The following is a 14,386-nucleotide window of genomic DNA, read 5'->3' as shown; positions in this document are numbered from 1 at the left end:
GAAGACACCAGGTCAACCAACCTTAGGCTCAGAATCTGTCGCGTCTCCATGGTAACTACGGCACATTGCCGAACTTTCACTCACTCACTCCCACTCTCAACAAGGAAGCAGACGATTCTCCCCTTGCGTGAGAAGCAGATGGCAACACCACACTCCTCAATCGTCCTCGCGAGCTGAGCTGTCAGAAATCTTCGTTCGACGGCCAGGGTATAGCTTCAATTCTGAAACAAATCGCATTCTAATTCACTAGATTATTCTATTTTCCTCATGCACGCTATTCGTTAAATAATACACAATTTTAAGTCGTTATTAAATTATATTTCGTATATGTACACAACAAATTTGAAGTTTATTTATAAAAAAGATATTCTATTTTTTGCGTCTACCATGTCGCTGTTTTCTCCTCTCCTTCAACTTTCTGGCCTTTAATATTTGCTCTGGACGCTTCAACTCTGAGCGCACCTTCTTCATCTTGCTATTCTTCCTACCGAAAAAGTGCTTCTTAAATTTCTGTTCATCTGAAATATAAATACAAGATAGTGAGTAAAGTGGACGAAAAATCGCCTAAAAGCATGTTAAAATAGAAGTAAAATAATATTGATTTACGATAAGTCACATACAGCCAAAGGTGACTAGTTTTACCTAACCTTACACTTACGCTATCAATCTGGCATCAGGCTCACATAATCATTCCGACACCACATTCACTCGAACTCATATTCACATCTATCATATGTGCAACACGTGCATTTGCACGGGACGGTAAATCTGTCGTAACTATATTATTCAAAATAATTATTTCTTGTTGGAAACAGACTTCATGATGATGGTAGTTAAAATTACTATGCTGATTTTCTATTTGAATATTACATTCATAAATCATATTTAGGTCATATCAGTTTAAGGTCACATGAACAGTACTAAAGCGAATCCCAGCAAATTGCTTGATTGTTATCAAATGCAGGCACGCAATTCTCGAACAGTAGCGAACACCTATTCCATTTAGTTATCACAGCTTTGATATGAAAACTAGTGTTGTCTTTGTCACAAAGAAGTTCCTTATCATTGAAGCTGCAAACAAGTTTTTATTTCTTTTAACAGACGCAGAAAGAAAAATAAAGATAAAAGAGCAAGTTACACTGGAATTTCCAACTGATATATTCAGATTAAAGCTTGATATTGAATTCTATAAAAAGGATTACCATCTTTTCTCTGCAGGCGTGTTCGCTTTATCTTTCACTAACGTAATAGATTATTGTTTAAAGAAACAAGAAAAGAAACACAACGAGATTGTATTTGTAGCGTTTAGGCATTTCTTAGTGCGAGTGCTCTTTCCCTCCCCTTCGTTGTTCATGATGGGATGGCATACATAAAATCAAAGCTTTTAAGATTTGTTCTTTCTAGAGAAGGAGGGGAAGAATGATGCCATTGCACGGGGCGGCAAACTGTCTAGGGCTGGCCCTGTTAACATTGCACTTCCCCTCCCTCTAATATCACACCTCCAACGTCGCCCGCTTCGCCTCATGGTGTAATTAGGAATTCATTTAAAAATGTAATTGTTGTTACGATCAACCCTGCTTCCTACAATTCACTCCGACAGTGGCAGCCAATGATGCCCGTGTGTGAGAGTGATAATCGCAATATATTTTTGTCACGGATCTACTTCCTAACGTTACCCTGAAACACACACACAAAAAAAGACTGAACCTTTGGCCCAGTGGATAACGCCGCCACCCACGATTTCTATCACAAGAAAATATCAAGCTCCAAGCTCTCTGCTGGACTGTGGATACACGAAAATGGTCAAGAAAATCATATTGGAATTTACATTGTTACAGTCTCGAACTTAGCATGCACTAAGATATTTATCCAACATTAGATATCATATGTAATTGACGTAACAGCGAATAACACCAAGCGAATTATATTATCCCGACAACAGAACAATGCTGAAAATTCAACAAACATGGTTACATACTAAACTTACAGAAAAGCAAGGTTAAGCATGGTTAAACATCGTTCATTAATATACAGCAGCCGCAGTACAAGCGTATAATAAGGTTTACAGTATAACGCTGGGTACGTTAATATTAGCATAATTACACACATAATCGATCAAACATAGTGATTTGCCATTAAAGATTAGTTAGTCGGTAGACAATTCTTTATTAGCTTAAGGCAGAAACAACATTTCTGACAAGGTAATTATCAGTATATTATTCTTTTATTAATGGTATATTCTTTTCCTTTTCAGTTCCCATTAAGTCGCAATTTACAGCTAGGGTTGCCAACTGGCCGGTAATATTGATATTATTTTGATCAATGCCGGTGACCGACCCTTTATGACTTTTTTTTTTTTTTTTTAATTTATATCTAGTTCGAAGTATAGATTTAAAAGGTAACATTCATTCTGTAAATCCAAACTGTCAATTTTCACCATTATCTGTTTAGATAATTTTAAAGAGATGTTAGGGACTGTATCAGGGAAAATTTGAAATTTACTTGTAAGGAATTTTACACATTTATTGAGAGTGAAAAAGGACTTCTTAAAGCAATTTCCTGTAGCTGAAGTATAAGTTTAAAGAGTAAATTTCAATTTGTAAATTCAAAATTGTCACGTAAGGATTAATATACCTTTGTTCACCTGTTTTGATAATTTTAAAGAAGTGGCAGTTACTGGTAAATACAATAAAATGATCAATGGCGATTTCAGTTTCTCATTTATAGCACAATATATCTATTAAGCTTATACGTGAATGTATTAAGGATATGCAGAATACAGGTGCTAATGCACTTTTGTACACGACAGTACATTTCCTTCCCATGGATGGGTTCGAACAGAGAAACTTCACACTTAGACACTTGGACCTCTATCATAGGGAATTTTGAGGGGGTGCCGGGTTTTTTTTTTTTTTTTTTATTTTCCCGAGTTGGCAACCCTAGTTACAGCAGCTTTGGTACAATTCTTCAAGTCGAGGGTAAGTATTCTGTTTTTATTTTCTCTCCTTTTACTTAATAATAGTATATCTATACATTCGTCATATCAACACATCATTAACATAAAATAATATACCTTATCATAATATTAAACACATTTGTCGTTACTGTACTAAACGTATCATTTATCAATCAATTCTCATACATTTTTTAACTGTTTTCTTATACGTGTTTATTTATTTATTTATTTTTTCCACAGATCGATTTATGCCTATTCTAGCGACTTCGTTGCTACTCGAGCTGGAAAGGTTAATGGTATATTTTAGTTGATTCTACCTAGAGTCTTCCAAGATTCTAGATTTTTAGTTGATCAGATGATTTATTTACTGTAGTATGTATATATCCTTAAGTTACTGTTTAAAGTTCGCAGGTAATAAAAAAAATTCTGTAGCATGCTATTTGCGAGATATTACACATGTGAACGTGATCAATTCTGTTTAAAAGGAGTAATTCATATTTTTAGTGACTGAGCAGAATCAGGGTTGAAAGACTTCTCCCCGAACTCCTAAGTTATTATCTGCTCAACATGGTATTAGTTAACGTTAACAGTCTCTAAATATATTTAATTAAATCTTATTTGGTTATATATTACCTTTGTTGTAGACACAGTGTTATGTTCTATGTTGCGCAATTTCAACAATTATAACAGATTCTTGCTGAATTATCATATAGTTTTAAGAATAACGTTTTATCAAAAGGTCTTAATTCTTCTAGAAAATTGTGTTATTTTAAATAATAATAATTTCTTTCTTCTTTTTCTTCTTAGTCAAGTTTCAAATTTAAAATTCCTTTCGCCAACCATTACTTTTATTCAGTGTTTACTTAAGACGTCATCTTATGTAAACGTAACAAATAACAAAAAACAATTAATTAATTACGTAAGATCAAATATAACTAAAAACAACGAATTTGGCCTGTAATACAAATTTCACTTAGTGGACATTACGTTCACTCGACCTCATGCTCATACATCAACCTGGCATCACACTCACTTCATATCCTTTTGACATCACGATCACTCGACTCACACTTGTAGCATCATTTGACTTCCCTCTCACGTTACCAGCTGTCTGTCACAATCACTCGATCTTACACTCAGATTACTCGACATCATGTTCACATCATTTAAACGTCATTAGTCTGACATCACATTTACTTGTCTTCTCACATACATCATCCGATTTCACGCTCACATCACCAGTATGACATCACTCACTCAACCTTATACTTCTAACTAGGGACCGGATTTTAAGGTGCATAAAATGTGGTAGGAAAAAGGGAATAAAAGGGGCTGAAAAATCCTTCAAAAAGGTGCAAAAAGGTGCTAATTAGACCTTCATTAAGTGCTATAGTATAGTTACATGAACATTCTTTATTCATTACAACAGCAAATATTGTTAAAATCTTGGCTTTAAATATTTGACATAAATTGCAAAATTGTTTTATTTAATCTCAAACTTGTACAACATTCGACATTCTTGTAATAAAATTGTGGTTAAAACAAACTAGGTATTTAAAAAAGAAAACATTAATTTAGTAAATGCTGTGGCTTGGGAAACCGTTACTTACTACTGGGTTTTCAGCAACTGGTTATACTTGATTATGCAAAACATTTCTATCGCTTGGAGCTCAGAAGATCCTTGTAAGTGGAGAAACTTCGCTCGACATCAACGGAAACCAGTGGTACACATCTTGTAAGCACATGGACAGGAAGTTCAGTTGAAGCTACAAAGGTTTCTATGTACGGCTTGTTTCGCAAATTCAGTTCAAATTTATCGCTAGCAAATCCGTCAAGATTGCGTCTAAATTTATGGAATATTATGTGTAAACTAGATTGAAAATAAAACATATTGTTCTGTCAAAATTTTTTAAAAAGAGAGAAAAAAGGGACAATAAAGGTGCTGAAGGCTAAAAGAAGTAAGAAAAAGGAAAATTTTATGAATCTAGCTCAAAAGGTGCAACATTCATTAAAAAGGTGCAACAAAGTGCGTTCATTTCAGTTCGTTTTATGCCCGGAAATAGATATTTTAAACTTTGGTTGTTATAACCACCACATTTTTAGAAAAGGTGCTGCATCTTAAAATCCGCTCTCTACTTATAACATCACTCAACATTACTCTCACATTACCAGTCTGATATCACAATCACTCGATCTCTCATAAACACCACCCGGTATCATGCTCATATGATCATTTCTACATCACGCTCACTCTACATAATCATTTCGACACTACGGTAACTAGACTTTACCTTACATTACCAGTCTGACATCACATTCATAGCACTACTCGACATCATGCTCATATTACCAGTCTAATATCACAATCACTCGACCTCACACTCACATCATGCTCACATCATCATTTAGACATTACATCGCAGTCTGACTTCACACTCACTCCACCTCATATTCACATCACCAGTTACATCATGCTCACTCCACATCACCTATTTCGAGATCTCAATCGCTCGATCTCACGCTTTCATTCTCAGACTGATATCGCACATTCAGTCTCATGACATCACTCCACATCACGCTGATATTACCAATCTGACATCACAGTTACTCGATGGCTCACTCAGTTCAACATTTCGACATCACACTCACTTCATGGGATTGAGGGAGTGAGTATGAGTTTCGAAGCGTCGACCTCATGAGGTTCGCACACCTCTGCATACCTATATATATATATATATATATATATATATATATATATATATATATATATATATATATATGTATGAGGTGTACGCGAAATTTTCAAGATAATCAAGATAAACGATATTTACATGGCTGTTTCGAAGGCAAACAGTGAAGAAACTTAACAGAGACATTTAGCTTCTAAATCTCAAACGGCTCACCGATGGAGTGTAAAGGATAAAACAGAAAAGAATACTAAAGACATAAGAAGGACGTAGTAACAGTGATGGTAATGAAGATTACCATTATTGAAAGTTCAAAGAGAGACAGGTAAAATGAGGGACCGAGCCACGAATCGAATCCCGATCTTCATGAGTGGTAGTACTTAAAAATTGGTACTATGTTTTAATACTGGAATAACGATTACATCAAAATAGTACATACATAACTGTTAATGTAAAAAGAAAATTGGAATGGATTTTTAGTGTATAAAACAGAGGGTTCGCAAAAACTTTGGTTATAAAAAACGTTTTTGTTGGTTTCAACCATTTTTTGCGGGGAAGGAGGGGGGTAAATCGCTTTATTTGTTTAGATTTCGTATGGACAGAAATAAATTTATTTGACCTTACCGTCCTTATACAACAACGGGGCTATGGAGGACGTGGCTTACAGTTTACTTAAAGCAGGATTCGAATCACTATTCGGTTTGCACCCGAGAGAAACTGCCCTGCATTTGAACTAGAACGTGGAACTCCTTGATTACAAACGCGACGAGTCTACCGATTTATCCACGGAGGACAAATGATAGAAATAATTGTACTGATCGTGTATAGTTGTGAATATTTTAAGTCACTTTAGAAGAACAAAAAGATACACAACTGCACAATTCAAATCACTGCACAGAGTTATATCCACTATTAAAATAAATAGACAATTTCAAAATTCAATAGAGTACAGAAGATCTAATTTAGTCCCAATTTAGTTCACGGAGTCAGAAATACAGAGATTTAACTCAATTTGCATATCAATAAAAGAAGTGAATAAAGACACGAATCATTTGAGTTCACTCTGACTCTGAACCATTCATACATATACATATGCAGAAAATATTTTGATTTCAATAAATAACTCACATTCATGTTTTATGGGTTTGTAATCAGTGAGATAAGATTTTATTAGATGGTTTGAGATACGAGGAAATTTCACCATTTAAAGCCTGACATACTAAAGATAATACAAAATTTAGAAGTTTTCCTTTGCTTGTTTTTCATAAGTGAAACGAGATAATGAAATGCAACTAACTACAATCATAATTAATGTTATTCTACAGCGGAAAATATGGACCTGAAGAATTTTCAGTGCTGCCAGAATAACATTTCCTTTAAAATCTAAGTTAAGGCAGCGACTAGAAGAACGAACTCAACTGCGTTTAATTACGTATCATGCTGTTTGAAAATCTTGTGATCTACTTTTTAAATAATAGTTGTATTTAGTTTGTAATAAACAAAATAGTTTTAACATCCAGTAATTAAAATTAAACAATAATGTTATTTTAAAAGTGGTTCACAGTATACCAAAACATGATACGTAATCAAATGCAGTTGAGTTCGTTCCTCTAGTCCCTGACTTAACTTAAATTTTGGGGGAAATGTTATTCTGGTAATACTGTAACTTTTATGGATGGCAACACTGAAAATTCTTTAGGTTCATATTTTTTGTTGTAGAATAACATTATCTACGATTGTGTAAGTTGCATTCATTATCTCCTTTCATTTATGAAAACCAAACACACACACACAAAAAAGTAAATTTTGTATTATTTTTAGTATGTCAGGCTCTTAAGTTCATTCGATTTGTAGTATTTTTGCTCTTAAATTTATTTCTTCGGTTTAAAGGAAACATCTGGTTTTAACTAATGTAAAAATTCAAATAATTCATTATTCGACTAATGGATTTTTCAAATATTTGTTATTCGAATAACGAATAATTACTTGAACAATTATTCGAATACTGATAACTAATATTCGGATATTCGAATAACGAAAGAAAAATTCGAATAAACAACACTAGAGTACACCGAGTTTTAAACCATCTTAGTTTAAACAGCCAACGTGATAAAATAATTTGTAATGCTGTCAATTACGCCGAATTACTAATCTTTTTCCTTTAATTTTGTATAGATGTTATATGTTATGTGTAAAATTATCTTCAAGGAAAGAAGACGTATTGCCCAAATGAGATTCACACATAGTTCATATTTTCAGAAAGATTTATAAAATCTTCAGTCTTTCATCAAAAAAATCTCTACAGGAATACTTTTTTCTACCAAAACAAGTTTATCGATAGGGAAGTTGTTCAAATTTTCCATTTTAGAATTCTTGCACCTAAAGAGCAAAATGTTACCATAAAGTGATTCAATTAAATATGAATGACTTCACATTTTGAGAAAGGTCACAGTATAAGTGACTGAAACTGTTCAAGTAAACTCTTAAAGATCCAATGAACAAGGTAGATTCATACTAACACAGAAATGACAGTGATTACGATCCATACTACCACAGAAATGATAGAGGTGAATAAGATTCACATTACCAAAATGACAGAGGTGAGTACGATCCATACTACCACAGAAATGATAGAGGTGAATAAGATCAACATTTACCAAAGAAATGACAGAAGTGAGTACGGTCCATATTACCACAGAAATGATAGAGGTGAATAAGATCCACATTACCAAAGAAATGACAGAGGTGAGTACGGTCCATATTACCACAGAAATGATAGAGGTGAATAAGATCCACATTACCAAAGAAATGACAGAGGTGAGTACGGTCCATATTACCACAGAAATGATAGAGGTGAATAAGATCCATACTACCACAGAAAGGACAGAAGTGAGTACGATCCATACTATCACACAAATGACAGGTGAATATAATCCATACTACCACAGAAATGACAGAGGTAAGTACGATCCATACTATCACACAAATGACAGGTGAATACGATCCATACTACCACAGAAATGACTGAAATGGGAGTTCGACAGGAATGTTGTCGCTCTCCGACGTTATTTAATAGTGATAATGAAGACGGTATTTCGGTAGGAGATAGGATGTTCAGATGATATGGTGGTTGTCAAAGAATCTAAAATACTTAAGATGTTCGAAAACTTGAGGAAGGGCCACGACGAATATGAAATAAAAATCAGCATTATAAAGATAAAAGCTATGGTGATTAGAACGAAATGAAGTAGGAGGGGAGAAAACAGAACAAGTGGGTAGTTTTCGATACCTGGGTACTAATACAGGGCGTCTACTAAAATTCCAAAATGAAATTTCGTGACTCTTTCATGACCTTTTCTTTCTCAAAATATAAAATTTAGTAACATTCTCAAGAGCGAATTTAGGTGCGAATTGGGCCGAATTTTCATGCATGCGATAGAAGCGTGCTTTGCTTGCGATTTGGTAGCGTCTAAAGCCGATCATAGACATTTTTGGTGGTGAATTTTGACGTTTTATACAACAAAATTTTCCAGTCTACACTTATATTTCTACATATAATTAAAAAAAAAACGTGACCCAAAAACTAAATTTCTTGACTTTCATGACCGTTTTCTGATTTCGTAACGTTTTCATGACCGATAGACATCCTGTAATATTAATGAAAACATAAAAGTGTGAAAGTGAAATAGGGGTAAAGATAGGAACGGCGAGAAAGCACTTAGGAGAAAGAAAAATCTAGTTTGCGGGAGTCTTCAAACAAGTTAAAGAGAATTATAAAATGTTTCATGTGGAATATTGCACTCTATGGGACAGAAACATGGACATTATGCAAAAGTGATGAAAAAAGAATTAGAAGACTTCGAAATGTGGATGTAAACAAGAACAGGGAGAATTAGCTGAGTCGAACGGAAAACGAATTAGGTGTCAGAAACAGTGGGAGAGAAAAGAATTTTAGCTGGAATTAGAAAGAGAAACTGGCTCAGAAAAAAAAAAAAAACGTGCTAGAAGGTATGGTGGAAGCAAAGAAGGGAGGAGTGAAAGAGGGTATAGTTTATGGATGGTATTAAAACTAGGGATGGGCAAAACCGGTTTTTATAAAAACCGAAATCCGGTTTCTATAAAAACCCAAACCCGAAAAACCGACATTTCGGTTTTCTCCAAAACCGGTTCGGTTTTTCACCGAAACCGGTTTCGGTGAAAACTTCGAAAACACATAAAACTACTTCTGTGGAAATGGATTCAGTTTCCGGAGAACAACGAACACCATTCTGGTCAGAAATAGAACAAATTTTGGAAAAAAACCGGAATCGGTTTTGAAGAAAACCGAAACCGGATCAGCTGAAGAACCGAACCGGTTTTGGGTAAAACCAATAACCGGTTTCGGTTTTTCTAAAAACCGAAAACCGAAAAACCAGTTTTTGTGCCCACCACTAATTAAAACAGAAAATTCCTCTACGTTAAGAAAACTGTGATACACGGTAACTTCTCAGGCGAGGCAAGTGACCGGTCAGAATATCTATGATGATGATGATGATGATGATGACTTATTACGTATCACTCACCAGAATCACTCCTTTCTTCTTCTTCTTCCGCAGCTTCTGCTTTCGTTCGTTCCTTCCATTCCTTGTATCTGTTAGTCTTATATGAAGCTGGTATCCAGGCGCCAGATTCCGTCTTTATCTTTCGATCTTTTGGTTCCTATAATAATAATAATAGGATTTTTAAATAAATATTCCATCCTAATACAGTCACTTACATTAAATCGTAATGTCATTGTGTATGGTGATTTTAAAAATATAAACCCGCAACAACACTAACAATTTCATCTACACGTTAAAGAGATATTGAGAATGTTTAAAAAATTTTGGGGTGTTCACTAGCAACAAACGATTAGTTTAAATTAGGGATGGTCAATTCCGGAATTTTTACTTTCCGGAATCTGGAAAGAAGAATCGGAAAATTTCTGTACTTCGGAAAAATTCCATTTCTGAAAAATTCCGATGGCGAGAAAATTTCTGATTTTGGAAAAATTCCGAAATTAAAAAAATTACGATTTCGGAATTTATCCGGAAACCGGATAATTTTGGCCATCTCAAGTTTAAATAGTTTTTTTTATTTACTTTTTTTTAAATACAGAATTCTAAGCAAATATACAGATAAATGATTTTATACGAACTCCAGTTAGTGCACTGTGCAAAATAACTAGTGGAAGTGTTCCAACCAATTGTCATAAAAAAGAAAAATTGGAATATTAGTGAATATTAATGAGATGCCACAGCAACAGAAAATCAAGTGAGTGCACTGCACTGTTAATAATGTCAAGATTATAACCGCATACGTAGTATATTTGCACCACTTTCCAAAGTTTTGATTATTTCAAGAAGAAAATTGCGAATGGTTCTATGAAAATCAGATACAGTGAAACCTGTCTATGTTGGCCACCATCGGTTCCATCGAAAAGTGGCCAACTTAGACAGGTGGCCAACTTACAGAAAATAAGTGTGAATTGTGTATTTTTAGAATAGGATTTCTAGTATTACTTGATTGTAAAATTTTAATTAGCAGTGGCACGGCAGCTACTTATAAATAATGTATATAGAGTAATCATAAAAATATACAGTACTAGGAAATATTACTATAGTATGCAAGAGCGCCGATTTCTCTGTAAATTGGGGAGGGGGGGGGGCATTCAGATGCAGAAGGTATATATACGAAGATTTTAAGACAAATTGCACTCAAATTATACCAAATATTGTATACTTATAAATAAAATAGGAGCCACATGAGCTTTGGGAGGCCCGGGCCCGCTCGGTTCCCCCAGGAATATGCACATTCTAATATCCTCGGAGCAAACGATGTTTTGAGAAAATCTTGAGGGAATTCATATCTCAAAACCTCCGCTACCTTTTGACATGCAGTCACGTGCCAGTAAATGACAATTGAGCTTTAACCTTGAGAATTTTCCGGAATTACTAAAGCTTCCCACTGATGAAAGGAGCCGATATATAATGGTTTTACCAAAACAGACAGGGTAAACAAATACGTACAACCATTTCCTGAATTCCTGTACGTGCTTTTTCTTATTCACATCTTCCTTTACCACCCTTTTATGAGGGTAGTGTTCTGGCCATTGACCTCCAAGAACAAATCGTGCGAGCTTCTATGTGTCCAGTCAAAAATACAGAACATCTGCCTTTCATATGGGAATTCGAAAGAATTAAGAAAAATAACAAAACTGTATTTTCCGTGGTCAAGATACGCAGGTAAATTTATCATTATCATCATAGGGTAAACATTGCTTTAGTGTGGCCAACTTCCAAGATAGACAGGTGGCCAACTTATAGAGTAGTAAGTAACGAATGTCTTATGGGAAAATGCAGGTTCAAGACGAACTAGGCCAAGATAAGCAGGTGGCCAACTTAGAGAGGTGGCCAAGTTGACAGGTTTCACTGTATTTAACATTGTAACAATTTGCCTTTCTAAAATTACTTTAAGCTTGTCAATGAAAACAAAATTGAATTGATATATTTACAATGTACTAATATATAAATTTAAATGTGATAAATTTTATCGACAAAATATTTTAGCTTTATGTTCCATGCAAATATCTTGAAGCAACGATCAGAAATTCAAATGAAAATTGGCCTTGTCAACTGGTCTACCGCTAACGCGCGCTTCTTTAGTGCACGAATCCAGGACTCGATTCCGGATGGGAGAGCCTTGAAATTTGAACCTAGTACAATATTCGATTACTCAAGTCTCCCACGTCAAAAGCGCGTACACTAACCGCTTAGCGACAAGGGAGCTTCAATATTCGAGTTGCAAGAATTACTTTAGGTGCTACTTGGAGGGCCGTTCATGGTATATGCTGTGTACATTTTGCACTTATCCTCTGCGTGGTGCATAATGAAACTAAAGTGCATGAAATATAAACACTGTTGAATACTTGCATCATCTTTGTTTTCTTTAGCCTATTCAATAATTGATATTTTAAGGGTTGTTTGATTTTATTGATTTATTCTTCAAATTTATTTAAATGTCCTTACTTCGTGAAAATAAAGTTTTGTTATATAATTTTAGCATTTACTTAATCAAATTTAATGGAATAATTTAAATTTATATGTATTTGAGAAAGCAAGGAATATTTAAGTAGACTTCGGAAAGATACCGGTAAAATAAAATCATTGGAGTTCTAGTTCATTTCAAAGAAAACATAAAAATGATTCTCAACACAAATCAATGAGGGAAAAAAAATGATGATGGCGTAGTTACTCAACACTGCTAAGACGTTTTAAAGGGCGTCCCACAGAAAACGTAATTTTTGAAATACCCGCCATTTGTTTTAGTAAGTTGGTAGCACTGAACGTTACGCGATTTTCATGTCTTGCCTTTGTGGTTAGTAGTCACGGCGTGCCGAATAGCATGGTTTCCACGGAGCTTGCAAAGAGTCTCTGCACAACATTCAACACGTTTGTAATACGTTCTCACTATGACAACACGCTGTTCTATCGTGAAGCTCTCCATTCCTACCCGTACAGAAAAAACACATGACGATCATGCACTATTCGGTGCTCCATAACTACTAACCGAAAAATAAGTAACGTTCAGTTCTGCCAACTTACTAGAACAGAAATTTCGGGCACTTCAAAAGTTGCGTTCTTTACGGGACACCCTATATATTTGGTCAGGAGTGGATTGGGCCGCCGGGCAACCGGGTACCTCAGAAAAATCTAATAACGAAAATAAAAGGAATAAATTTCCCTGAACCTGGAGTTAACAGGTCTAGTCTATGGCTATCTCCTGTACTCAAACATACTAAACCAACACTTTTTTGAGATAGGGGCTATCTTTATTTAATATTATATATTTATATACCAACGTTTTAAGATTTTGACTTTTGCGTAGCAAAATGTGAAACACTTAAATTTGCACCGCAATTTGTAACTTTTGTATTGCACTCTCGACATCCAAGAAAAAAGATTATTATTATTATTTTATACAGTGGAATAGTAAACATTTTCTATGAATCACACACATGATAATAAGAAGTAAAATAAGGAAACAGTAACAGCAATTATATTTTGAAAAAGTTTTAAATTTGACATTTTACATATTGTTTAAGCTGGTAGCAGTTTTCGAATGTGTCCATATAGTTTTTTTTTTTTAATTAATTAAATTTTGAATTCGTAATGACTTGAAAAAACGGGTAACTCGAATTACACACCACGAAGTCAACTTCATTTATTTTTTTTATTTATTTATTTATTATTTTTTTTTTTTTTTACGGTAAAACAAAATCACTTATTTCACACAAAGTCGAGTTTCTACTTGAGCTACATGCTACTCGGATCCAATTTGTTTTATGTATTTTAAACCGAACACTATTTTTCTCGTAACTTCAATGTAAAATAAGCGAGCATAGCAAAACAAAAATATATTTCTAGGCCAATACTATGAAACAAATATGAAGAAAATAAGAGGGCAGAAAAGAGTACTGCTAAGGTCCCGTATTTTAGCTAGTAATCAAGTTTTTGAAAAGTAAGCTCGAGTCTTAGACTTGAAGAGTCGATTGAGCCGCTTACTTTACAGATAGAATGAAGTTTCGAAGAGGATATGGTCTCTATCATCAGATCTACGATCTCTTTCCAATCATTCGGTTTGTAGTCAGTAGTATATTGTGTTCATGGGAGCCAACGAAAACGAACACTTAAAAGTGAACGTCGGCTATCCAACAAGACTAATC

General features: G+C 34.5%; 1 protein-coding gene across 1 annotated transcript in view; it reads right to left on the bottom strand.

Moving 5' to 3' along the window:
* Positions 1-296: 296 nt before the first annotated feature.
* LOC145684120 (ATP-dependent RNA helicase DDX54) overlaps positions 297-14,386 on the bottom strand; it is a 63,731-nt gene continuing 49,641 nt past the window's right edge. Inside the window, exons 13-14 of the mRNA XM_081756046.1 lie at positions 10,206-10,341; positions 297-518 (exon numbers count right to left, since the gene is read on the bottom strand). Of these exons, the coding sequence (XP_081612172.1) occupies positions 370-518; positions 10,206-10,341 (285 nt within the window). The 3' untranslated portion in view covers positions 297-369. The remainder of the gene's footprint in view (positions 519-10,205; positions 10,342-14,386) is intronic.

Source organism: Thermobia domestica, chromosome 4 (genome assembly GCF_964235325.1).
Source record: "Thermobia domestica chromosome 4, izTheDome1.hap1.1, whole genome shotgun sequence".
In the NCBI taxonomy this organism is placed as follows: Eukaryota; Metazoa; Arthropoda; class Insecta; order Zygentoma; family Lepismatidae; genus Thermobia; species Thermobia domestica.
Note: the sequence above shows the minus strand (reverse complement) of the source record. Positions and strands in the feature narration are given on the sequence as shown.